At 37.1% G+C, this 27,821-nt stretch overlaps 1 protein-coding gene across 2 annotated transcripts; it reads right to left on the bottom strand.

Annotated features, from left to right (window-relative positions):
* csrnp2 (cysteine-serine-rich nuclear protein 2) lies at window positions 1-27,707 on the bottom strand. 2 transcript variants are annotated; one of them, XM_053482277.1, is made up of 5 exons: window positions 26,951-27,707; window positions 13,520-13,690; window positions 12,080-12,342; window positions 11,396-11,692; window positions 1-4,567 (listed from the first exon to the last, which is right to left on the bottom strand). In XM_053482277.1, exons 2-5 carry the CDS (start codon window positions 13,674-13,676, stop codon window positions 3,698-3,700), a joined length of 1,587 nt encoding a protein of 528 aa, XP_053338252.1. In that variant the 5' UTR covers window positions 13,677-13,690; window positions 26,951-27,707; the 3' UTR covers window positions 1-3,697. The 2 variants fall into 2 exon arrangements, with proteins under 2 accessions (XP_053338252.1, XP_053338251.1); XM_053482276.1 differs by lacking the exon at window positions 26,951-27,707 and having other exon boundaries at window positions 13,520-13,709.
* Window positions 27,708-27,821: the final 114 nt, after the last annotated feature.

The following is a 27,821-nucleotide window of genomic DNA, read 5'->3' as shown; positions in this document are numbered from 1 at the left end:
TTCATTTCACTTTATTTTTTCACATTTTCATATAAAATGGATATTGTCCTGTTCCTTAAGCAACAATAAGCATTAGTCTTGCAGCTATTAAGTCTGACCTCATTCAGTTTCGTTTATCGAGCATCTTTAGAACGCGTCGCAGACACACATGCTCACGTGCACTCATACGTACACACGCACACTGGATTACATTTAATGCAGTGGTCCCAGAACAAAGCAAGCCTAAAAGAGGAAGGCAGGAATAACAACGGCAACATAAAGGGAAATCTTTTCACATCTTCACACAAATAGTGTTTCCCCTCCAGGCCATGTTTGAGACCACTGGTGTAGTTCATTTTACATCAAGAAACATATCAAACAAAAACACACACATACCAGACTGACCCCACGAGTCCCCCTCACTGCCCACTTCTTCCCATCCCCCAGTGCACTGTGTTTTGGTCTGTAGCAGTTCATCACCCCACAATCTTCAGTGTAATTCATCAATTTGAGGCTTATAATTCTGCTACAAGAGGAATCGCATAGGTGTGTGACACTTCAACATGATTGTACACACAAGGACTCATTGAACATTGAATCAGTCACAGATACAAGACAGGATACACAGTAAAAGGACAAAACAACAACAAAAAAATAAAACACCATTTCAGTTTCGTTTTCAGTTACATTGTGACAGTACAAAGCAAATATACTTTCTTTTATGATTAGTCATTTGCAAAATGGTTATTATTGCAGTTCTTGCCTAAAATGTAATGCTTGGCTCATTACAGTGTTGAGAAGCTGCTGTGAGATGAAGCAACAGTTCTATATGATCCCAAAGGTGATGATCTTCAGTCAAGTTACTCAACAGGAAGTACCGAGTGGTAAATTGAAATAAAGACTCACTATTATCCATGCATAGCTCTATGGATAATTAAAGGAGAATAAATACACAAAGCAATCTGTACGATTAATCCTTCTGCTTACAAAAAGTTTTGCAGTGCTGACTAAAGTGTAGTGTAGTATTCAGATTATTCGATTAGGATCTGCTTGTGACCAGGAAATGTGTTCTTTACACAGCATTTGTACGAATATGTAAACCTAACACAAGAGCACCTTTTTAAACATGATCCATCATACAAACATAAGGTTGAATACACATTCATACAAATATATGAAAAAAAAAACAACAACAACGCACACACACACACACACACACACACTGGTGTATCACACATTCTCCTTCTCTGTATAGTGTATACAGACATTTTTTAAAATGCATTTATAATTTAACACCTTAATCTAATGTGAAATGCACCAGTATTTATATTACAAGCTATGGTATGTTTTCTGTAATAAGGGCAAAAAATAATTGATACTGTATAAAATCTTGCTTGACCATTATCTATTTTTAAAAGCACAATACAAATAAAATTTAGCTGAAATTAAATTTTTTTTCTGCCAAAGTCATGAAGTGGCAACAACCTGAAAAGGCATAAGAAATATATTTTTTGATGAGTTTTTATTTTTACCCTTCTCTGCTTAAACACCTACAGTACATTTCGCTCACTTAACCAAAAATAACAAAATTCAATGCTGTGCTATGGATCCATTGCTGTTTCCCAGCTGTTGTTCCAAGTTTTCACACAGACAATTATTTTACATTTCTGCAGAATAGGCTTATGATGACCAATGACTGAAATCAGTGTTTGCACTGGCACGATGACTTCAGAAAGTAGGATTATTTTATGCTAAATCACTATGCTTGAAACTAACCCTCACAGAGCTTAGAGTTAATGTGAAGTGATGTCAAAGGCAATTAGGCTACGTACACATTACAAGCCAGATTGTTCAATTCCAATTTTTTGGTCGGGTCAGATTTACATAATCATGATGGTTCAAATTTATAATAGAAGTCACTTCTATTGGACTCTGATATGGATGCATCTGCCCTCTGAAATAGCATGTTTGGAGGATGGCAAGTTGTAGCTGTAGGGACTTTTGCTGGCAGTGCTATGAAATCCCCACGTTGCCGGTGCTTGTGCCCCAAATGCCCTACAGGCCAAAATTCGTATTGGAGTCAATTCATTAACGCAGTCAACGCAAATGTGAACATAGGCTTACTTTCTATGACACAGTTTGGTAAAAAAAAGTATATTGAGTGATATATATTTATAATAGCCAAGCTGTGAATTCACAGCCTTTATTTATAAATATTTACTATGATTTAAATCTGAAAGATTTGCACCATTATCGAAAACGTGCATAAAGGTGAAAAATTCCCCCAAGATGTGAATGTGCGCAAGCAGCTAGTTCATTGCGATGTGCTACAAAGGGGTGAAATTTCCACTTCAAGCCTAGCATTGCTCAATGGGCTCCTAATGAGGATACAGTAATTACTGAAAGTGAGAGCATTAGCTACTTAAAAGAGGCAGCACCCTTGTTGGGAAAGACCTTGCATTACAACCTAAACCTAAAAGATACTAAGCTATAAATCACTGTTTTAGTTATATGTGGAAAATGGTGGTATTGCAGATTCTTCCTTCCTTAATTTGTTTTTAGTACAGTAGTAATATTTAATCAATTTCAGAACCTTTGCTCATTTGGCACCAGTTCATACCTTTGCTCTAAGATCTGTGATTAGTTCCATTAAAGGCATCCATCCCATAAATACACTATATTCCCAAAGGTTTGTGGGCACCTGACCATCGTACCCCTGTAGGCTTTTAAAACATTCCTTTCCAAATTTAGTCTCCCTTTGCTATTATAGTACTCTCCACTCTTCCGGGAAGGCTTTCTTATTGATTTTGAAGCATGGCTGTGTGAATTTCTTCCATTCAGTTTTAAGGCATTCATGCCAGGCAACGAGGCCTAGGGTGCATTTATTATAGCTATTCATACTAAATGTATTTCAGTCGGATTGTGGTCAGGGCTTTGTGCAGGCCACTCGAGTTCTTCCCCTCCAGCCTTTCATGGACTTGGCTTGGTTATAGAGAATTGTGTAGCAATATTGATATTCAATTTTGTTTTTGAAGACCCACATATTGGTGTGATTGTCAGGTGTTCAAAAACCTTTTACAATCTAATGCAATGCTTGTGCAAAATAATTGCACATTTTTTAAACGGGTTGCTAAAAAACACTTAAAATGTGCATGATTCTTCATGTCCTCCCCCACCCCCATTACTTGCTCTTAACAACTAGTACAGTACATCAAAAATGTATTTCCAGAGTCTGTTTATAAAGATCAATGCTATCAGCAGCCACTGTTCAGCTTCACTACTGAAATCCTACCAACACCCATGGAGCATTTCAAGCTACTGCGTTATAATTAATAGTCTGAATGGACCAGTGGGTTAATTCACTGAAAAATCAAGGCATCAGCAAAGCTGCAAGGACCATTCTATTTCCTCCTAGACATAAAGGCCACAATTTCCACCAGTACCAAATAGTGAATTGATACCGCAACAGAAAAACTCTGAAATCCAAGGTTATCGAGTCTTCCCTCTCTGCTTTATGTTTTTATTTTAATGTTAGATTATTTATGAATAATTTATTATTCTATTTTTTTTTCAATAAAATTTTGAAAATCCTACATCAAATATAGTGCATGCTTATTTCTAAATACAAACCAATGTCAGTAACTTAACATCTCTCTCAGTTGGTTATCTTGATCTTTACTACAAATCTTGTGCAAAATATCTGCAGCATTGCAAGGCTTTAAACCTCTGGAGGAAGTTTTATTGCCTCTTCCTCCCCCAGTGGGCAAGTATATTGAAAATCTGTGCCATTCGCCCCATGTTCTGAGGTGGGGTTACCCTCTTCAGCCTCTTTAATTATCTCTGGACATAAAGGTTGCTCAGAAGTAGAGCTCTCAGCATAATCCTGCCTGCAGGTTTGGGATTTGTGACAGTAGCTCCTGGCATCTCCTTCTACTTGTCCTGCCTGGAGCTTTTCACCTTTTCTGGGCTCCTCTTCTTGCTTGTCATGTGTCTTAAATGTTTCGGCCTCCACATGGTCTATCTGATAATAAAGGACAGAACCTGGCGTATTGAGACTGTGAGCATCCTCCTGGTTCTCCTTGATGCATAGCAGGGTTGCCCCTCCTGGAAATGTGTCCTGAAAGAACATTTGGTCTACCTCAACCATACTCTCAACCTCCTCCTGGCTGCTCAGCTCCTCGTGCAGAAGACACAGTTTTGGACTAGAAGTCTGCACCTCCTCTCTGAGTGCCTCCTCCTCCTGTTCCCTTCGCCTTTCCTGCTCTTCTGCACTCTGTAGGTGGAGCACGGCTGTCTCATTCTCATGCTCCAGGCTATGACAGTGCTCCTCTAGGAGCTCCTGCTCACTTGAGGGCTCCGTTTTCACCTCTAATGCCGAGCGGGCACATGAAGGACCGGGGTTCAGCTCGGTTTCCTTCCCACATTCTTCTCCGGGTTTGGAGCCTAGTAGGTGCCTCTTCTCCCGATCTAGCTTCATAATTGTGTGCAAAAAGTGAGTGCGAACACGGATAGGGTTGAACTCAATCCGTCCTGCTGCATTATGGCAGCCATCTCGAGAACAGCCACATGGGAATGACATGCGATCCACCTGAGATTGAGAGAGAATAGAGTGGAAAACTAAGAGCATTGTTCTGCCTTTTTCTATTTTAGTTATAAATGCTACAAGACACATTGACATTAAAGTCCCCCCCCCAAAAAAAGTATTAATCGAGTTAGAGCAGAGAACACTTTCAATGTTGTATCTGCTTTATGTTAAGTAATATTAAATGCAGGACTACCATCCAGCTAGAGACAGGGAGAAGAGAAAAACAAACAATATAGAAAGACATGTCAAACAACGAGAAATTATTTGTAGCATCAGGTGAAAAGCAATCGGATTACGAGTATAATTCGTTCCGAAAGCAGGCTCGTATTTCAAAACACTCGTAAATCAAAGCACATTTTCACATAAGAAATAATGGAAATTAAAATTATTCGTTTTACAGGCCAAAAAAATAAATACATAAAAATAATTAACACAAAATATAAAGTAAAAATAAAACAAATTAACCTGCATGTTACCTTAAAAAAAGTAAAAATAAATCCCGACCAATAAGTTTTTCCATTTATGCACACTGGCGCTGTGTGCGCGTGTTTTTCTCTCTCCTGCGCTGCTGAGTGTGTGTTATGTGTGTGCGCGCGAGTGTAATTTGACACCGTTTTGAGACAAAAGGCGAGAGAGAGCGAGAGAGAGAGAGAGAGAGAACCGGCACAGCGTCAAAGTACGCTTGCGCACACACAACACACACACTCAAAAACTGACGCACACTCAGAGAGTGTGTGTGCGCAACCTGCGCGGTGTCAAATTACGCGCACACACACATAACCCACACACACTTTGCAGAGCATGAGAAAGAAAAACACACACAACACACACACTCAAACACTGACACACAGTAAAGGCGAGAGAGAAAGAGAGCGCGTGTATGTGTGTGAGAACCGGTGGTGTCAAATTATGCACGCACACACAACACACACTCTGCAGCGCTAGAGACAGAAACACACACACACACGGATTGATTATACCAGTAAGAGACGAGCGCTAAGACCCAGCAGGGGAGATGAACACCTGCAGCGCCAGAGAGAGAAAAACCGTTGGCTCAGCTCGGTGTCAAAACAAGAAGCGCATGCGTTATACATGATACTCGGAGCTCGTAAACCACGACAACGCTCGTTTTTTAAGTCAAAATTTATTAAAAATCTTTGCTTGTCTTCCGGAACACTCGTAAACCGCGTTACTCGTAATCTGAGGTTCCACTGTATTTATTATTATTATTATTATTATTTATTTATTTATTTATTTATTTATTTTTTATGTATGCACTTGCTTTTATCCACCATTGTAGTGCACTTATTGGTTTGAAATGTTTTAAGATTTCTGGTTAGCTACTCCTAGCATTTATTTAACATTTATTCATACATAATATTTATACTTATAGATTTAAAGAAAACTGGTACTGCTCATACAAAAATAACAATTTCTCTTGAGCATATGCAGGTGGATCTCAATAAATTAGAACATCAAAAAGTTGATTTATTTCAGTAATTCAATTTAAAAAGTGAAATTGAAATGGATTCACAGACTGATTTATTTCAAGTGTTTATTTCTTTTCATTTTGATGATTATGGCTTATAGCTAATGAAAACTCAAATCTCATACCTCAAAAAATAAAAATATTATTTAAGAGACCAATGGAGGTAAAAAAGAAAAAAAAATACTTTTAAAACAAATGTTGGTCTACTGAAAAGTATGAATATGTACAGCACTCAACACACAATGCAGCATGGCAGTGATCAGTCCTTCACTGCTGAGGTGTTGTGAAAGCCCAGGTTGTTTCGATATCCACCTTCAGCTCTTTTGCGTTGTTGGGTCTGGTGTCCCACATCTTCAAATACATAGGTTCTCTATGGGATTAGATCAGGTGAGTTTGTTGGTCTTTTGGCAGTGGGGGCGTGTGCCAAGTCCTGCTGAAAAATGAAATCTCCCAAAAGCTGGTCAGCAGAGAGAAGCATGAAGTGCTCTAAAACTTCCAGTTAAATGGCTGAGCTGACCTTGGACCTGATAAAACACAGAGAACCAACACCAGCAGATGATGTGGATCCCCAAACCACAACTGATACCATTTAAGTTTGCAGTCCAGGTGCAAACTTTACACTGGACCTCAAGCAACTTGGATTCTGTGCCTCTCTTCAACTCCTCCAGACTCTGGGACCTAAATGCAAAATTTACTTTCATCTGAAAAAAGAACTTTGGCCCACTAAGCAAAAGTCCAGTCCTTTTTGTCCTTAGTACAGGTAAGATGCCTCTGAAGTTGTCTCAAGTGTGACCTGACAAAATAAATGTGTTGTAGCCCATGTCCTGGATACGTCTGTGCTTATACGTCTTGTGGCACGTGAAGCAATGACAAATTCTTAAATGGCCTTTATTTTACAGTCCTCTCAAGACAGTCTGTTGCCTGTGCACCTCTTTCTGTGCAGGGTATCAATGACTATCAGGACAAATGCCAAATTAGAAGTCCTCCCCTTGATTGTGTAGCCTACTGAACCAGACGGAGACCATTTAAAGGCACATTTAAATGATTAGATGATTAGTGCGCAACACCATGAGTCTCCAATATTGAACTTTTTCACAATTTAAAATTTTCTGAGACACTTAATTTTGGGTATTTATTAGCTGTAAGCCATAATAATCAAAAATAAACTAAATAAACACTTGAAATATAATCAATGTGTGTAATGAATCTATATACAGTGGCGCAAAAAAGTATTTAGTCAGCCACAAATTGTGCAAGTTCTCCCACTTAAAAAGATAAGAGAGGCCTTAATTTTCATTATAGGTACAGTTGTTTTCAAAATAATAGCAGTTCAACATCAGTATCCAGATCAATAATGGTCTTTGGGAGAAATTATATTTCTTCATGGTAAATATTTTACTTGTAGGTGTAGTAGAGTAATAGAAAACCAACAGACCCAACAGTCATGACTTGCATGCAGTGTGAAGTTCAGTTGGAGAGGTAAATTGTTTTGTGAAAAACAGGTGTCAAACAAGTTCCCCCGATTAAAGGATAAATGCAGGGTTGTCCTGTGCATTTCTCTTTGAAAATCAGAGGAGAGTTTGCCAAAGAACATACTTACTGGCCTAAAGAGAACTGGCGCAATATTTTGTGGACTGATGAAAGCAAGATTGCCCTTTTAGGGTCTAGAGGCCACAGACAGTTTGTCAGGCAACCCCGAAACTTAAATTCAAGCCAAAGCACACTGTGAAGACAGTGAAGCATGGAGGCACAAGCATCATAATATGGGGATGCTTCTCGAACTACGGTGTTGGGTCTATTTATCACATTTCAGGTATCATGGATCAGTTTAAGTACATCAGAATACTTAAAGAGGTCGTGTTGCCTTATGCCGAAGAGGAAATGCCCTTGAAATAGGTGTTTCAACAAAACAAGAACCCCAAACACACCAGTAAGCAAGCAGCATCTTGGTAGACCTTTCTACTCTACTCTTGGTGGATTAACGTTATGGAGTGGCCAGCCCAATCCCCAGACCCTAATCCAATAGAAAACTTGTGGCCTGACATTAAAAAAGCTGTTTCTGTGGCAAAAACAAGAAATGCACAGGAACTGTGGCGTGTAGTACAATTGTCACAGATATGAAGCAGTTCTCAGTTCTCACACACACACACATTTTTTTTAAAGGTAAAGTGCTTTTTTTTTTTTTACTTTATATCTTGTATTAATTATTTTTATGTATTTATTTTTTTGAGCTGTGGAACGAATAATTTGAGTTTCCATTATTTCTTATGGTAGAATTAAATTTGGTTTATGAGTGTTTTGGAATACGTTATGATCGTAATCCAAGGTTCCACTGTATAACAAAGTATTGAGATGAACTTTGGATTTTCTGGATTTTTCTGGATATTTTGTCTCTAATATTTGAGGTATACCCATGATAAAAATTACAGACCTCTCTAATCTTTTTATGTGGGTGCACAATTGGTGGCTGACTACAGTAAATACTTTTTTGGCCAACTGTAATACAAATTTCACTTTTCGAATTTGATTACTGAAATAAATAAACTTTTCGATGATATTCTAATTTACTGAGATTTTTTTTATTTATTTAACATTACCATAAATCAGAGTTAAACTTAGCTATCAAATGCGATAGGACCTCTATCTGCACCCTACTAATAAAGAAAGATTTAACTTTGATAGAGAGATCAAGATAGAGAAAGAGAGAGAGAGAGAGATCTAAAATCTTTTTTTTTTTTTTTTGCTTTGTGAAGACAAGCCCTGTCCAGGACCATATCCAGGGTAGTGTTTGGACTCTGATATTCCAGTGAAACCTTTGAGGCAGCATTATTTTAGGTCAATATAAGCACACACACAAGTACATTATACTGTCTTGTGTGTGTGCTTATATTGACCTAAATAACCTATACATCTTTTTCTGAGGTCATCTTGATAGTCCAATGGTGTCTAGCGTTCATAAACAAAAAACTGTTGCAGCCTTGTTTGCTGTCCAATATATCGGAGACTGAGGAGCTAGCAATCTAATATTAGCTACAAATGTTCAAACCAATAGCCTCCAGAATCAAACAGCTCCTTTCACAATTAAGAGATCTTGACACACTTGCCAAACTGTCAGTCGTTCCAAATTGATGCATCCATTTGTTCAAAATTTTCCACTTTTATTTTCTCCTATTCCTCAAGCTAAAATGTGTAGCTTCTACACAAAATGCTAAGAAATATTTGACAAAATTGAATGGTTCTTTATATCACTAAAAAAGAAAAAAAAATCTGTTCTTAATCCCCTCTCTCGATTTTTTCTCTAATTTAGTCAAAGACGAACCAATTCACAAAGAATAACAGGTTTCGTCCGAGCAACGTAAAATCACCAACTGAACTGTGAGCTCAAGTGACGCAATGTGATGCACTCAGAGGACAGCAATATCCGCTCCTTCTACTTGGGTGAGCTCAAGGCCGTTCTTGATTGGCTGTAGAGCCATGACTGATGTGAGGGCACCTGATGACAGGGTGAGAACTTTACCACTGTGGCCTTATTTTATTTAATTCATAATGGCAACAACTATAATGGTATTATTCCATTTCTTTGCACCAGAGACAAAATATTTAAAAATCCAGTAAGTGAAGTTGTGAAAATTCTAAAATATGTTTTTTTTTATAGTGCCTATGTTTAAAGAAGAATGTACAGTTGTGGCCAAAAGTTTTGAGAACTACATAAATATTGGAAATTGGAAAAGTTGCTGCTTAAGTTTTTATACTGTAATAGCAATTTGCATATACTCCATGTGATATGAATGTTATGAAGAGTGATCAGATGAATTGCATAGTCCTTCTTTGCCATGAAAATGAACTCATCCCAAAAAAACCTTTCCACTGCATTTTATTGCTTTCATTAAAGGACCTGCTGAGATCATTTCAGTAATCGTCTGGAGATCATTATGCCAGGCTGACTGGTTAGAATGGCAGACTTGACATGTTAAAAGAAGGGTGAAGCTTGAAATCATCGTTCTTCCATTGTTAACCATGGTGACCTGCAAAGAAACGCATGCAGCCATCATTGCGTTGCATAAAAATGGCTTCACAGGCAAGGATATTGTGGCTACTAAGATTGCACCTAAATCAACAATTTATAGGATCATCAAGAACTTCAAGAAAAGAGGTTCAATTCTTGTTAAGAAGGCTTCAAGGCATCCAAGAAAGTCCAGCAAGCGCCAGGATCGTCTCCTAAAGAGGATTCAGCTGCGGGATCGGAGTGCCACCAGCGCATCTGCACGCACAGTGAGGCGAAGACTTTTGGAAGATGGCCTGGTGTCAAGAAGGGCAGCAAAAAAGCCACTTCTCTGCAAAAAAAAAATCAGAGACAGATTGATCTTCTGCAGAAGGTATGGTGAATGGACTGCTGAGGACTGGGGCAAAGTCATATTCTCCGATGAAGCCTCTTACCGATTGTTTGGGGCATCTGGAAAAAAGCTTGTCCGGGAAAAAAAAGGTGAGCGCTACCATCAGTCCTGTTTCATACTAACAGTAAAGCATCCTGAGACCATTCATGTGTGGGGTTGCTTCTCATCCAAGGGAGTGGGCTTACTCGCAATTTTGCCCAAAAACACAGCCATGAATAAAGAATGGTACCAAAACACCCTCCAACAGCAACTTCTTCCAACAATCCAACAACAGTTGTTTAAGAACAATGCATTTTCTAGCACAATGGCGTACCGTGCCATAAGGCAAAAGTGATAACTAAGTGGCTCGGGGACCAAAATGTTGAACTTTGCGTCCATGGCCTGGAAACTCCCCAGATCTTAATCCCATTGAGAACTTGTGGTCAATCCTCAAGAGGCGGGTGGACAAACAAAAACCCACTAATTTTGACAAACTCCAAGAGGTGATTATGAAAGAATGGGTTGCTATCAGTCAGGATTTGGCCCAGAAGTTGATTGAGAGCATGCCCAGTCGAATTGCAGAGGTCCTGAAAAAGAAGGGCCAACACTGCAAATACTGACTCTTTGCATAAACGTCATGTAATTGTCGATAAAAGCCTTTGAAACTTATAAAGTGCTTGTAATTATATTTCAGTAAATCACAGACACAACTGAAACAAAGATCTAAAAGCAGTTTAGCAGCAAACTTCGTGAAAACTAATAATTGTGTCATTCTCAAAACTTTTGGCCTTGACTGTAGGAATAACCTGGATGGAACAGGAAGGTAATGTCATCCAGAATGTTAAACAATTTAAATTTTCCAACCACTGTGTCACATTCATTCATTAACACAAATTTGTACATTACATGTTTTTGGGAGGAGTAAAATAATTTTTATGCACAAGCTCTCACACACACAAGCTTTCTGACCTGGCACTTGATGCCTGCTCTGCTACAGCCACACTGGTGAGGGTCACAGTAAAAACGACAGTCACAGCCACATTCTTCACGTGACAGCCGGATGGCACGCAGCTCCATCTTCTCTCGGGCATCAATACGGGCAATACCCGAGGCACGTAACAGTGCCCGTCGCCGCTTAGTAGGCAGTGGCTGCAGGAAGAAACAGTCATCCACTTCGACACCCTCCACATCCAGATCCTCATCAGACACATCATCCAGTGTTAGAAGTTCAGCCTGGGCACAATGCACTGTGCCATTCCGAGTCAACTAGAAATAAATGTTAAACTCCATTTATAACAGTAATACATTTTGTTCAACCCTTTTTTAACTTTAGTTTTACAATTATTCCGTTCATGTTTGCCTTTTTAAATAATTTTTCTTCATTCAACACCTGGTGATGCTACAAGGTACCACAGTAGTGGCCTTAGACAATGACCACATTCTCTCCACACATTATATTATCATAACTTCCTAACCAAATACTTCCACAAATCATTATTTACAAGGATCACTTGATGTCCATTTCCCCTTCCTTTAAAACATTTTGTAATTTTTTTTTACCTTTCTCAAAACAGAAATACCTGCTCTAAAATGCTGTATATACAAACCATAAATGCATCATAGCACATGTATTAGGGAAGAATAAGTCTGAACCTTCATTTTGCGAGCATTCAGCTTCTCTTGACGCAGGTGTTGGCGTAGGACGTGGCGATGGCCGCTTTCCTGCTCTCGAGCGAACTCCCCCAATGTGTACTGACGTATTGCACAATGATGCCGTGCCATGCCCAGTGAGCTGCCACCTTGACTAGGGACACTGGTGAAGCCTTGCCTTCTGGAGAAATAGTAAACTGTCACTGCGTCAAAACGCACCCGCTTATGGCCCAGAGAGGATTTTTGCCTCCTAAGAATGGAGGTGGCTAAGAGAAGAAATGAGATACAAGTGATTAGACCGTATTTACTAACTTTGATACACAACCTGGTTATTACAAAAATATATATTAAAAAAAAAAAAAAAAAAAAAAAAAAAAACACACTGAATTGCATAGATTTTAGTTGATGGTACAGTGGAACCTTGGATTGCGGGTAACTTGGTCTTCGAGTGTTTTGCAGAACAAGCTAAATTTTAAAAATCAATTTTAATTTGATAAACAAGTGAGGTCTTGACATACGAGTAGTACGCATGCGCTACATACACACTACCAGAAACACTGCTCTGTCGAAATTCTTTTCAATGGTAAAATGCAGGTTAAATTGGTTTATTTTCACTTGACATTTTGTATTAATTATTTTTATATTAATAGTTTTGGTTTTTGGGATTTGATATAAAAGCATGCTTCTGGAACGAATTATGCTTGCAACCCAAGGTTTAACTGTATACTTATGCTCTCCTTAAAATAAATAAATCACACTATAGAATTTAATCTCATTTCCACCTAATCAGACAAGCAAAAATCTTCATACCCCCAATTGTTTTTTGTTATCTTGATCATGTATTATTAACCTAAGTACATGTTTGCTGCGGGTATGTATCTATACATCAATATTAATAAATATACATAAGCAGATAAAATACCACTGAGTTTCTGAAGAAGAAAAGAAAGAAGCCTTTCCTGGGTCATTGGGACTATAATCATTAGTGTTAAGGTTAGCTAAGCCAAAATTTGTACAATTGGTATAACTTGGATGAAGGGGAGGGGGGAGTGGGATGCATAAATAAATTTTTATTCTGAGCTTACATCTCTATATACAAAATGCCGTTTCATATATTTTGTTCATGTTCCATGACCTTTCTTTCCTCTAATTTTTTGCCTACTGTAAATTGCGCATGTGTGTGTGTGTGTGTGTGTGTGTGTGTGTGTGTGTGTGTGTGTGTGTGCGCGCGCGCGCTGGTCTTTGTAAGAGTGTGTTCCTGCCTTGCATTCATTGTTCCCAGGCTAGGCTCGTGATCCACTAATTACATTTAATTTCCCATATTTTCATTGACAATAATTTTGATGACGCAACCTATAATTTCATTCCACTAAGCAAAAATGTATGTCCTGGCAGACCAGGCTACAATTGTAAGCAGAACTTTGACCCTAGTTGGCCTCTTACGTGTGAGGGAGCTGCAGGGAGCATTGAGACTATCACAGCTATCCACGCTGTCACTGCTCAAGACGTCATCATCAGATTCTTTAAATGTCGAGCATGGTGAACCGCTGTCCACCTCCTCAAATCTGCGCTTCAGGCCAAGAGCTGATACCGTCTCCATGGAGACCTGATGTTCTGAGGGCAAGAGGTACATACAACTAATAAACCCACAACCATAAAAAAGGCCGAAACATTCAAATTAAGTCTGTATGGTAGTGGTACTAAATATGTACCAAAAAGTTGTACTTTTTTGATATGAAAAGTTTATTAAATCATATTGTAGCTCAGGAACAGCCAATCTGTTTTTAGCAGGAATCTGACATGCTTACTTGATATTTGACAGAAACACAATGACTTAATGACCTAATTAGTTTGCCAACGAGTTTGTCAATTAGAATGCTCAGACCAGAAGAAATTACCAGTTAAGATGCAAACAAGAGCGCAAATGGCAATATAACAAACAAAACCCTGTATATAAAATAAATTTAAAAAAAATTAAAAAAGTGTATTTTACTTTAAAAGCATCTGCTATGCTGGGGCATCTGAAAGGAAGGCCTGTCTGGTGTCAGCATGTTAGCTAGCTAGCACTGAACATTTACTCTTGCCACTGTCAGATCAGGGAAGTTATTGTGGTATTTTTATACATTTGTTTTATAATTTTATACAAAATGTTAGCTCATGCCTAAGACAACCTCGACAAATTTAAATTTGACAGCTTAATAAGATGTATTAGTTAATATTCAATAGATATTAATAATTGATAGCCAATTTAACCATCACAACAGTCATTAGATGCCTTAATTATTTCACTCAAATTGAGCAATGGAATGTAATATTCAAGTTTTTGCAGACACACAAAAATATATTAGAAAATAGGGTGTAAAATTATTTTTTATTGGTCATTTTGCTAAAACTACAAAATCAGCCTTTTGTTCCCTGTCCTGCCCATTGATATTTAAATTAATTTAATATGCAAAATATTTTTGTGAACTAGTCCTAGGATTCTTGACATAAAACATACAGTATACAGTATATATTAGTACACATTTTATGTAACATTTGAAATCAGAGAAAGTCATTGAGAAACCATTCTCAAGCCCTAACAGGAAAAAATATTGATAAATTTTGATTTAAATTTTTATTCTCACAAGATAAATGTTTGTTTTTCAAATTATTTTAGTGTTTATAAAAGCAAAATATTCTGTAATCCACTTAAAAAAAACTGAATATTTCTTATCTAAACCAAGTAGAACTCAACACCATCAGCATTAATACCTCCATTAGGGTGTTCAAAGCTCTTCTGTTATAAAATTAAATATAAAAGTTTAAGTCAAAATGAAAGCATAAATTCTTAATTCTCTCAGTGCTCTTAATATTTCTATAAATTTTGCGTTTTTTTTTTATTAGTTATTTAGAACAGAAAATACTAAAAGTGACGTGTGGGTCAATTAAAAAAAAAAAGCCTTATAACATCTTAACATGAAAAGTTTAAGAGTGAGCTAAAATCTCAAATATATCATTACACAGACTACATTAGGACAACAAATAAAACAAGGATAGCAAGTCATAGCAGTGAGAAATTACTATATATATATATATATATATAATTAATAAATTATATATATATATATCACACAAATATAAACTAGGTTACAAAAACACACTCAGCAAAAATGAGTACACCCCCTTTAAAAAGTAAGATCGTAACATCTCAGTAAACACAATAACAATTTTTAAAACATACAAAACTGAGTTTAATAGCACACTTTCAGCGCATTTCATGAAAGTAGGTTAATATAACTTGCAAAATCACCTTTTTCACTCAAATTAGTTGATGCAAAAATGAATACACCCCAGAAAACCTACACACACACACACAAAACATCTGTACTAAACCTGACCTCAATGATTTGTAAGGACTGCACCAAGTCTTCTAGACATGGAATGAAATAGTTGGCAACAAATTGCAACATGTATCTTTTTCCATTCTTCAAGAAGGTCCTCTTTTAGAGCCTGGATGCTGGATGGGAAATGATGCTCAACTCGTCTCTTCAGAATTTCCCATAGGTGTCGACTGGGTTCAGATTACAAGACATACTTGGCCAGTGAATTACTTTTACCAGTTTAACAGCGGCCTTATATGCGTGTTTTGGATCATTGTCTTGTTGAAAAAGTGCACAGCGAATAAGGACATGGAGTTATGGAAACAACATCTCTTTCAATATTAAGGTCAGCAGTACTTCTGTGAAATTATGATGCCATCATTGAAATGCAGCTCCCAGTTTGGAGTCAAATATCGATAAATTTTGATTAAAATTTTCACTCACAAGATAAATGTTTTTTTTTATTATGATTTTAGCGTTTATAAAACAAAAGCAAAATATTCTGTATTCCACTGATAATAAATAAAATTTTTAAAAATCGGAATATTTGGATGGATGGAGAGTGATGCTCCCAGACACCAGCAGCACTCATGCAACCCATGTACCATGTTGTAGCCAATATGCATTTTTCTTTGTACTCCTCATCTTTGTGACGCCATACAGTTTTGAAGCAATTAGTTTCAAAAACATTTATCTTTTGGGCTTTTTACTTCTTTAACTAACTGAAGTGAACGTGCAGTGTTCAACCCTTTTAATCAGAAAACGCTTCGGTGGAGGGCCTGGACGTCTCGGTGTCTTTGTTAAATTTTTGTATCACTTTTTCTACAGTATTCTGATTGATGAGTAAGGCTTTGCTGATCTTGTAGTGCAAATTAAAAAAATAGTTTGCAACCAATGGTCCACATTTGTGGGAGTACAGTGAAACCTCGGATTGTGAGTAACGCGGTTTGAGAGTGTTCCACAAGACGAGCGAAGATTTTAAATAAACTGACTTGAAAAACTAACAAGTCTTGGTTTACGAATACCGAGTATCACGTATCACGCATGCGCATCTTGTTTTGACCCCAAGCATTAAGTCATCACAACTGAGATAACGTTTTTTTTTTCCCTCTTGCGCCTGGAAATTGTGGGTAATCGTCTTGTAGTGTGCGTCCGTCATCAACGTCCGTGCTTGCTTGTACGTGTGTATATGTGTGTAAGAGTGAGTGAGTGAGTATGTGTGTAAAACATTTTATTTTGTGTTTGAAAGTGCGTGTGTACTGTTTCTTATAACACAAGTGCGCACACATGTAAAGCAAAAGAAAGTCTCATTTGTGGTTAAAAATCCATTTTCTCCCTCTTTGTCCTTATTTGTGCATGCACGTAATTTGACACCGTGCTGGTTCACACTCTCTCTTGCCATTAGTGTGTGTGCGCGCGAGAGAGAGAAGCACCCCCTCTCTGCTTCACACATATACACACACACACACTAAAGGCGAGAGAGAGAGAGAGAGAGAGAGAGAGTGTGAATGGCACAGTGTACACACGACAGGCTGAGGGGCTGAAAGTAAGAGTCTCCCCTTACTATAGCTTTACACACACACGCAGCGTCTGCATGCATAAACGGAAACACTTGTATGTCGGGATTTATTTTTACTTTCTTCTAAAGGTAAAGTGCAGGTTAATTTGTTTTATTGTTACTTTATATTTTGTAATAATTTTTTCATGTATTTATTTTTTGGGGCTGTGGCATGAATAATTTGAGTTTCCATTATTTTTTATGGGTATATTTGCTTTGATTTAGAGTGTTTTAAAATACGAAACGAATTATGCTCGTAATCCATTGTATTTTGTAGCATAGTGTCCCATAGAAAATGCTGATTCTGAAAGGAAAGTAAACGTTTTTACACACAAATGCGCGCACACACTAATATCTCCTTTTGCTAAAATAATATTTTGCACTAAGGAGAATCTCGTCTTTGACAGATCCCCAGGAATACATTAATTTGTTTGCATTGGTTAATCAAATTAAATCTGCGGCATTAATTAAATAAAAACGTTGAGCAGAAGGGACGTTGTAAGCAGTTTTGTGTCAGATTACCTCACAGCTGCCAGTGGTATTTTGGCTATATTGCGCTTTTTCCCCCTCGAGGTGGGTGTGGCTGCTCTGTTGAATAATGTGTACAATCAACGCAATAGTTTACTCCAAATACACAGAATGTGAAAAACACAAACTACCATAACACACCTGCCCAAATCCTCACGAAAGAGAAACAAGTGACACAGCACGGAATACTCAAAAAAACAAAAACGGCAAGTACACTATGAAAACTCAACCTTTAAAAATGGCTTCAAAGTTTGTCTCATATGTCCTGAAGCTAGCAAAGTAAAAAGCATTAATGTAAAGCTAAGATAAAACAGTTGGTTAGAGGATACATTCGCAGAAAGCAAACTTAAGCACCCTGTTTTGCTCTATGATTAAAATGTTAAGTAAAAGTGATGTTATGAACAGTTATGTGCTGGATGTAATAAACTACTTTAAACAAGGAGTGCATTTTGCTGACCACGAAAGAATTACAACTTAGCGTAAACAAGGCATCATATACTCAACCCTACAAAAATACATTTCCGTTGTATTAAGGCAATACAAGTTCTGCCGTACAGAAAGACAGGCAGATGCACGTGTGTGTGCGCTTTAACCTAAAATAATATCACTGATTACATTAAAGCTGATCAGCTTATTTTTAGCCTTTTAACCATTTCTAAAAATTCTTTACCCGTCAACAACGTATACTAATGCTAGGCAATAAAAAAAGTCTATAGATTTATTTAGATAACCAGCGTTATTTTTGCATTTATATGAATTGCTGGGGAATAGTCAATGTTTGTGTATTTATGTTCACTTTTTATTGTCGTGCAATGTGGTTGCACTGATGGTTTTTACAACATTCATTTAAAAGAAAGAAAAAAAAAAAGAAAAAAAAAACATGGTACAAAACATTTTGAATCATAACTCAAAATTATTCATATATGTAAATAATTTTTAATATTAATAATTAATAAAAATATATATAAAGTATTAAATAATGATAATAAAAAAGGATGAAAGAAGGGTTGAAAGTTGCATCAACTTAATGTAAGATAATTGTCAATGAAATAAACAAGAGAGTTTATAGAACCTACCCCTGTTCCTGATTTTTACAAGTGTGAACTACTTCTGAGACATCACTGCACATGGTAGCTTTCCATCTAGGAAGTGCCTGATCGTAGGCAAAATATTATATATATATAGATAAAAAATAAAGGATAAAAAATAAAGTAAAACATGAATTTTCTTTACCACTGTTATTAAAAAAAAAAAAAAAAAACATGCAATTGATTATGAATTGAAAAGGCATTTTACCCCAGCTTAAAAAAAAAGATGCTTCAAAAAGCTCATGCATAAATACTGTCAAACATCTTGCTCTGACCTTTACTCTGTTTTACTACTTCATATTCTACCTTCATTTAAATGCTACAAATATTTAATAAAACTGTTCTTGACATAGCACAATATTCCTAACCAAATAGACACGGACAGATGGGCAGGCAGGCGGAGACATGAATAACTTAAAAACATAATGCCTTTAACATCTGTTGGCAGAGGCTGTAAACAACTGTCAAAGACTGAATGTAAACTCAATAATCATTAACTTAAAAAACAAAGAAAGGTGAAAGATGCATTTTCTTTGTTATTCACTGTATATGCCATAAACAATCTTCCTTGCACAACCCTCAAGAGTGCCATGGCAACAAAGATATGGCCTTTGTACAACAGTGCATTCTCATTCAACCTTCCCAAGTATCTCTAAACATCTTAACATCTTTATTTTAGAATTAGTAGAAAAGTTAATTCATTTATTTCTTTACATTCAGGACAGGACAGTGTACATTATTCATCTGAACAAACTCTGCAACCTTTAAACAATATTTATTACATATTTTTATTTTGGCATCATACTTTTATGGATACAAAGTGATATAAAAAAGTATTACGCTTTAAAACACTCAAGCACAATATTGTACACATTCATGTCCCTGTTTTCGCTCAGTCTCAAACAACTGAGACTATGCCAACAATTAAACAGTTTAAAAAATAAATAAATAATTGAAAACACCATTGTCAAAATAGTTTTTACATTCAACATTTACCCCTAAACATCTAAACTGAAGAAAATCTATATAAACTCTGTATATATGCAAGACGACTTTTGAAAACACATTCATATCGCGCACAAATTCAGCAATAAGCTGCCTCTGTGTGCTTGCAAGCAGCGCACACCATTCCGTTATCCGTGTGGCTTTTAACACAACAGTATCAGCATCTAGTGTGACATATACCGCATACATCTGAAATACCGCACATACCATTGCTTTCAAAACAATAAGTAAACCGAGTGTTGAGGTGCAAGCCTTGTACATAATCAGTAGGTTAGTTACGTATTAAAACTTCTGATTTTCTAGCAGGTTTTCCAAAAAAAATTTAAAAAAAATTAAAATAGCAATACATTTGGTAATATTCTTAATGTTTTGTTGCAATACAGTTATTGCTTTGTTTAAGCCAGAAATTAGGAAAATTGTTCCAGTGAGAACTACACATTCAAATGTTTTAAATAATCTTGACATAAAAAAAAAAAAAATCTTAACAAAATGCCTTTTTTGCAAACCACAAAATTATGAAAGTGCATACAACATTGATGGTTAAGAACCATGACAGGTTTTTTTTTCCTTTTCTGTTACTCTGACTAATTAAATAATTTTAAAAATAAAACATGGAGTTAATAAAAAAAAAGAAAAAAAAAGTGCACAATATAAAGTAATGAAGCATAAAAAATAAAGACTATGCTTCATGACGGCCATGTTGTTCAAAAAGGTCCATTTTTCCTGATAATTATTGAAGGACCACACCGAGAGCTAACCGGTTCTCAGGATTTTTTTTTTTTTGGTTTATTAGCAGCCAAAGAATCAGTGTGGTAAAGACTAATTTAATTATTTAGAGAGTCACACTCTACTGAGCATTTTGACAAATTTGTGACCATGCGATAATCATTTACATAGTTTTGAAAAAGTATGTTTTGCATGTTACACAAATTATAAAAAATATAATAATAAGTGGGTGGGACAAAATGATTAAAATAGCAAATAAAGGTTATACCAAGAAATCAGCACAAACTAATTTTTACTGTGTTTAATTAACTTTCCTTACTCTAATGAACATCAACACTACTGTGAAAATTGGTAAAAAAAAAAAAATAATAAATAAATAAATCATCATCCTGGGATAAGCAATATTTTTCCACATGTGAACACTTTCTTCTTTTACCCCTCTTTTAAACCATCCATCCTCTCTGTCCAAAATTCTTACATGCTCATCCCCAAATGTGCAGCCTTTGTCTTTCAGCTGATTATCACCCCAAGATCTTGCTCCTTCTATGAGGTACATGCTCTTTTGTAGTGGTTTTGTGTCTCAAGAGTAGTGCTCTTCTTCACTAAACTGGACAGTATACATTATATTGCTCTTCTTTTGTTTTCGAGTCTGGCATTTGGGGTCCATCCATCCATCCCCAAGAAGATCAAGCCTTCCTTTTGTACATAATCAGTACCAGGAAAATCATACTTAAGGACTCTTTAGTCTCTGTTACACCTTTACAACTCTCTCTTGGTTATTATTATTCTTTTTTTTTTTTTTAACACCAACCTCCCCATTCCCCAACGATTCTTCCTCCTACTTTCACACAGGGTTGTTCACGTAATGAGCATTTTGAGGCAGGGGAGGATCCTTTGACCCTAAAAGATACAAATATGTGGAACTTGCCAACTGCCCTCAGACTGAAGAAGGTTCCTTGAATGAGTAGTGAAACGATTCTACCAAACCTTAAAAAAGGCCAGTTGACATGACTTAACTCCCAGATATTTTTCACAATTTATACAAATTGTCACAAATTTAAGTGGACAGAGCTAAACTTTCCAAAAATGTATTGTATGTATATAAAGAAATGTTACTATAAATAATTGTACACTGTTATAAATGAATAAATACTGTTTATAATGTCAGAATATCTCAATTTAAGTATTTTTTGGAAGTATTTAATAGAACTCAGCAGAAGCCATGGAATAAGATTTTTTTTAGGACCTAGGGCAGTGTTATGATCTGGGGTAGCTTCAGCTAGTTAGGTCAAGGTTCAGCAACATTATGTGGCAATGAAATCATCTGATAACAAATGTACTGAACGATCAGGTAATCACATCAATGGAGGTTTTCTTGCCTGGTGGGAAACACTTTTGAAAGTAGTTCTAGAAGCATGAGTAATAATTTTTAGACATGAACTGGCCACATTTTATGTTGTAATCAAAGGTCTAGGTGACAATGAAATCTAAGCTAAGAGACCAGTCAGTGTATGTAAAGCTTCTGATTCAGGCTAGATCGAATCACTAAAGGAATTTGATGATAATTGAGAAGAATAACAAATGAACCAGTGAAATAAATCTTTGTAGGTGAACTAAACTTCTGCACAGCTGCACATTATCAGCTATGAGTATACCCATTTAAATCTGCAAGTTACTGTTATAAACAGATTAAAATAATGTTAGTTTGCAAGCTAGCCTATTGGTTATAACAGAACAAAGAAGTCTAGAAATAACTATGCTTGTCCACATTAGCTGCTATTTAGAGACACTAGGCATTACTGGGGTATCAACAGCTAGCTAATCCCACTAACATTTCTTATATTTCAAACTTCTACAGTATCACACACAGTTTTATCACACAACTTTTAAACTTCCATTTTTCACCAGAGCATAAAAGTGAAAAAGAGCAAATTGTACCTTGTCTCAGGGCAAGTTGAAATTTTTTTTTTTTTTTTTTTTTAAAGGCACAGAAGGACTTTAGGAGACCGATGTAGAATTTCACATCCACATTCATTCCTAGTGTGGAGGTATGGTTAAAACACTTGCTTCAAGAAATAATTGCGTCAGTTATTAGGTTTATAGCAGATTATAAAGGTGCTGGAATAGCCAGAACTCAACACCATTTAGATGATATGGGAGGATTTTAAGAATGTCACAAACAGTAAGTGTAAAGAAGGGCCCAATTATTTCCTAAACAATGTGGGACTGAAAATCCTGCAGATTTTGCATGTGGCAGCAGGACAATGCATAAAGAATTGAAGCAAGCAGCCTTAGGTAATGTTCACATAATCCATCAGAACGGTGCACTTTTTTTGATGATAGGTCAATGAAGAATAACCAGACGAAAAGATAAGACAAGGCATCCTATTCTCAAGCTGACAGAAAGCCTACAGTCACTCAACCATATTCTGTACAACTGTGGTGAGCAGAAAAGCATATTTGGAAAGCATATCAAACCCTGAGGAGGATGGATTACAACACTAGGAGACGTTGTTGGTATTTACCTCTTTAAGCCAAGAACAGAAGAATAAGGCTGCAGAGAGCACAGGCTCATGAAACCTGAGAAACCCGGTCTGATAAATGTTGAGGTCAGAAGGTCAGAATAATAGCATCAATCCATGGACTTAAAATTTTAACTGTCAAGACTGGTGGAGATGGTGCAATGGTGTGGGGAATGTGTTCATGGTAAACTTTGGGCTCATAAATACCCATCAGTTGTAACTTAAATGTCACAGGCTATTTGTGCACTGTTGCTGACCATGTGCCACTCTTCATGGCCACAGTTTACCCATCAAAAGTACGCAATGGCGATCATGCAACCTGCTACAAAGGACAATGAGTGCAATATTTTTTCAGTAACCCTCCCAGTCACTTGATCCAATCCAAAACACCACTATTGGAATGTGGTAGAAATGGAGCATGAACATGCACCTGAAAAGCTGTATGAATTGGATGATGCGATCATATCAACATGGACTGCATGAAGTCCATGTTGTAAAGAACTGAGGCTGTTATGTGGGGAAAGGGAGGCCCCATCCAGTATAAAAATAGATTTCAGGGTGCCCAATGAGAGTATATCACCTGTGTGTAAAAAGAAAACTAACAATTTAGAGAAACCTTCACCTTCTACATTTACCTAAACTATTTTTAAGGGTTTTAGAAATTATTTTTTAATAATGATCTCGAAAAAACGTTTCTGGCAAAAGACTGAAATATTAGTTTAGCAGTGTGGAATTATTAGCCAGCTTTGCAGACAACACAGATTTCCTTTCATTTTAACTGAGAAAAAAAAAAACGTAATTTAAACTTTTGAAAAAAAAAAAAAAAAAAGGGTTAACCAAGTGCTACAAAAATAGTAATTGGGCCAGTTAATTTGTGCCATTACTATTATGGTAAATAATTGAGACTAAAAGCTTTTTTTTTCTTCTTTTTTTTTTTCCAGGTAAAACCTCCAGATATTTAAACATTATTTAAAAAATACAATTACAAACATTTGCTATTGATGGCAGTTATTCCTACACAGGTTTCTTTGCACAGCTTAGAAAATAAAGTAAAATGTTTATTTAAATTATAATTTATATAAAAGTACAAGCTTTAGATTAATCAACATAGATATATTCATTTGTTAAATGAAACACTGACTATACAGTTCCCCTTTGAAATTTTTTTTTACATCACTCATCCAAATCAGCTGTTTAGCATGTTGCTAGCAAAATACCAACAATGGCGACCACCAGTTTTCACTTTGTCCGACATGGCGAGATTGGGCATGACATAATTCCAACCAGAACATTACGACTTGGCTTCATAACTTTAAATAAACATGCTCATCTTGCGCATCAAACCTGTATTAGGGTTCAAATACAAACTCTGCCATAAGTAACGTGCTATGTTTATTTCATCCAAGAGCACAATTATTGTGAGCAGCACAGACATTTGGTTAGAACTTTACAACCATACATGGATATTAAAAGAAAAAAAGAGAAAAATATATAAGTCTGGACACCTCCAGTGTTTTTTCTTTTTTTAATATTATTTTCAACATTGTACATGTAATACTGACATCTAAACTATGAAAGAAGTCACATAAAACCATTAAACGCTCTGATGGAACTGGCCCTCATGAGGACTGTCCCAGGAAAGGCCTACCAAGAGCTACCTTTGCTGCAGAAGATACAGTAAGTTCATTAGAATGACTACCCTCAAACTGTCAATTAAAAGCACGTCAGATTAGAGTGTACATATATACGATTCTCAGTTCAGTTGGCAGACATATCCACTGATCAGAGGAGACTGCATTAGTCAGGCCTTCATGATAAGTGACGAGAGTGATGAGAGACTAACCACCAGGTCTTTGTTGGACATAGAGAGGGGGAACAGATGATTCCTGAATGTGTGGTTCCCACTCTGAAGTATAAAGGTGGAGGTGTTATGGTGAGGGAGTGCTTTGCTGGTGACTTGGTCAAAATTTAGGGGCACACTTAACCAGCATGGTTACCACAGCATTTTGCAGCGACATGCCATCCCATCAGATGTGCACCTAGGGGAACCGTCATTTGTTTTCCAACCAGACAGACAATGACCCCTTACACATGTCTAGGTTATGTAAAAGCTATTTATCCCAGGAGGACACGTGCACATATACATAAACATATATAATGCCTACTTGAACTTGAAACATGCACAATTTTAATTAGAACATTTGAAAAATCATATAAAAACATTATTTTGAATTAATTGAGAAAATCACTCAGCATTACCTCAGACTGGAGTAAAAGTTCAACTGTCCTCAAAACAACCTGAAGAATTCAACCAAGATATTGAAAATGCTTCGTGACAAGTCACAAAAATGCCTTTAAACAGCCAAGACATATCCCAGCCTTAATCCCCCTAGAACACCCATGGTTGACACTCCCCATCCTATCTGACAAGATGGGATTTCTGCATGTTCACTTTGCTTTTGCCTTTAAAGTCTAATTAAAACTTTTCGGTTTTCCAGATTCTGCCTCGACAGTCTCATACTTTGGTCGCCAGGAACTCTGTTAACTGTTTAGACAAAAATGTGGTCAATGTGTCAATGTAGTAAAGTAACAATGAAGTAAGAGTTTATAAAATTTATTCAGTTTAATGGCATGGCTATATCATTAAGGACAACAGTGTACCATTATTTTTGTCCTGTTCTGATGTAGTATGGTGTGTGCAATCTCAACAAAAATAACCCTGGGTTATTAATAAACAATTAGGCCTTTCCAGATAATTCCAGATACCTAGCTAGTGATTTAACCACACACATAAGGCACTTCTAACTGCATTTACAGCAATTTTTCACCATATCTAATTGGATCCACAGTAATGAATTCATTACTGCCTTCAAGAAATTAAAGAAACTGTATACATGCTAATTTTTTAAAAATAGGATAAGCTTCTCTCAGATCTAGGGCAGGGCTCTTCAAATCCAGTCATGGAGGGGCAGTGTCCAGCACAGTTTGTATTTCCATCCAACCATCTAGGAACCTCTGCAGTCCAACTGTCATTACCATTGTATTTATTCCCATGTTTACAGCCGTTGCTGTACATTCACATGCGCATTCACACACTATGGGCAATTTGGGAATGGCAATTAGCCTAAAATGCACGTCTTTGGACTGTGGGAGGAAATCCAAGTTCACGAATGAGGCGTGGGCAGAACATGCACACAGACCCCGAGGCGGGAACCGAACCCAGACCCTGGAGGGGTAAGGCGACAGTGCTAACCCCTAAGCCAATGTGCCTTCAGTTGTAATTTGTAATTAACAAAATCTAATTATGCTCAAACATGTTTCACCACATTAATAGACATACAAATGAAATGAGGTTATGGCACAACAAAAGGTAAAAAGATTATACCTTCTTCCTGGATTACAGTCACAATTTTTGCAACATCTATGACTGGCTATAAGCACTGCTACAGTTAATACCCAAATATGTCCACAAATGCCGAACACACGCACAAACCAAACTGGGATTTATGTGGAAACTAGACTAAGATGCTGCAACATGTTTACATTACTGAAGTCGATGGACTGGTAATTCTGACACCAGAGTACGTGGTTTGTGTGTGTGTGTGCGCGCGCGTGTTTAGTGCACGAACACGTCACACGTTCTCCTAGCCAACCGGACACGCCGATGACGTGACGCTGAACAACTTCGCAAAATTCATCTAAATTTCCAAAACGGGTGCATTTGTGAAACTGTGTTAGAAGACGAAGAAGAAGAGAAAAAAAACTACAGCTGAGAAGTGAACACGGGTCCAACATGGTGGAAGGCAGTAAGGACTACAGGACTATACAATGACGGAACAGGCTAGTCAGCCTGAGAGATAAGATCAGAGTGTCCAGCTGAGACAGTTGTGTTTTTGCTTTGACCCTGTATTAAAGCAGAGTGAGGGGTGTGAGCGCAGGAGCTATGACAAGGCAAAATCTGCGTGAGAAAAAAAAAAAAAAAAAAACATCCAGGGTGATGGCCATCGGGTTCTCACTGCTTCTGTTCCTAGCTTACAGAGGAAGCCAATCCTGGGTGAAACACAAAACCCAATAAGAGTCCTTACCTTATATACAAACAGAAACAGCCTTTGAGTCAGAGAACCCGCTGCTCGTTCGGGTCGGCGTCGTTTCCTCCGTTCGGATTATTGTTAGTGAAATTCCCCGGTGCTCCACAAGGTTAGCGGGACAAAGGCGACTTCAGCCCAGGGAGAGGGGTCTCATCAGAAACAGCGGTTTGCTAAAGCCGACTTCTCTACACAACAGCATTAGGACACATTAGACTGTAACAGAGCGATTATAATGCAGGACTGTGGGTTGTTCAGGCTGCATTTCACGGAGTTTGTGACACAGCCATAACGCGGATATGACTTAAATGGTGCAGGCAATAGGTGGAGTTCTTTACAAACGGAAACACAGCGTCAGGTTATAATCTCCGTCAGATACACCAGAAAGCTAATAGTTCACGAGAACGCGCAGCCTTCACACGATGAAGAATCTGAATTCAGCAAACAGCTAGCGGGGTTAAAATAAACCAAACCGAGAGTAGGCCAGTTCGAGTCCATTCTCTTTCTTTAATAGGCGTTTTTAACACCGAAATCCCCAATTAAAAATCAAACATTGATATATTAAGCCGGTGACGTTTTAGAACAATAGATCTTTTATAAATATGTTTGCCAAACACCAGGAACCAGGCACGTTACTCCAGCTCCTTACAACCTAACAATAGAGGATGAAACGCTACACGATAGCGTTATATACTTAGTGTGACGTCACGGGTACGCTGCCTTGGAGGCTGCTGGGAACTGAAGTCTATTTGCAACATTCAACGTAATCTAATTTTTCTAAAACGATAGTTAATTCACCACGGTGGCTTAGTGGCTAGTACTGTTGCCTTGCAACTCAAGGTTCAATTCCGGGTGTGCATGTTCTTCCCAT

This window comes from Clarias gariepinus, chromosome 22, assembly GCF_024256425.1.
Source record: "Clarias gariepinus isolate MV-2021 ecotype Netherlands chromosome 22, CGAR_prim_01v2, whole genome shotgun sequence".
Classification (NCBI taxonomy): Eukaryota; Metazoa; Chordata; class Actinopteri; order Siluriformes; family Clariidae; genus Clarias; species Clarias gariepinus.
This window is presented reverse-complemented; position numbering and strand designations above follow the sequence as displayed.

Excerpts from the sequence above, each read along its gene's own strand:
- csrnp2 (XM_053482276.1), bottom strand. The coding sequence starts at position 13,709 with ATGTACCTCTTGCCCTCAGAACATCAGGTCTCCATGGAGACGGTATCA. Across the intron at positions 12,343-13,519 it reads TCCCTGCAGCTCCCTCACAC|CCACCTCCATTCTTAGGAGG; the intron begins GTAAGAGGCCAA and ends TTCTTCTCTTAG. Across the intron at positions 4,568-11,395 it reads GAGCAGGCATCAAGTGCCAG|GTGGATCGCATGTCATTCCC; the intron begins GTCAGAAAGCTT and ends TCTCAATCTCAG.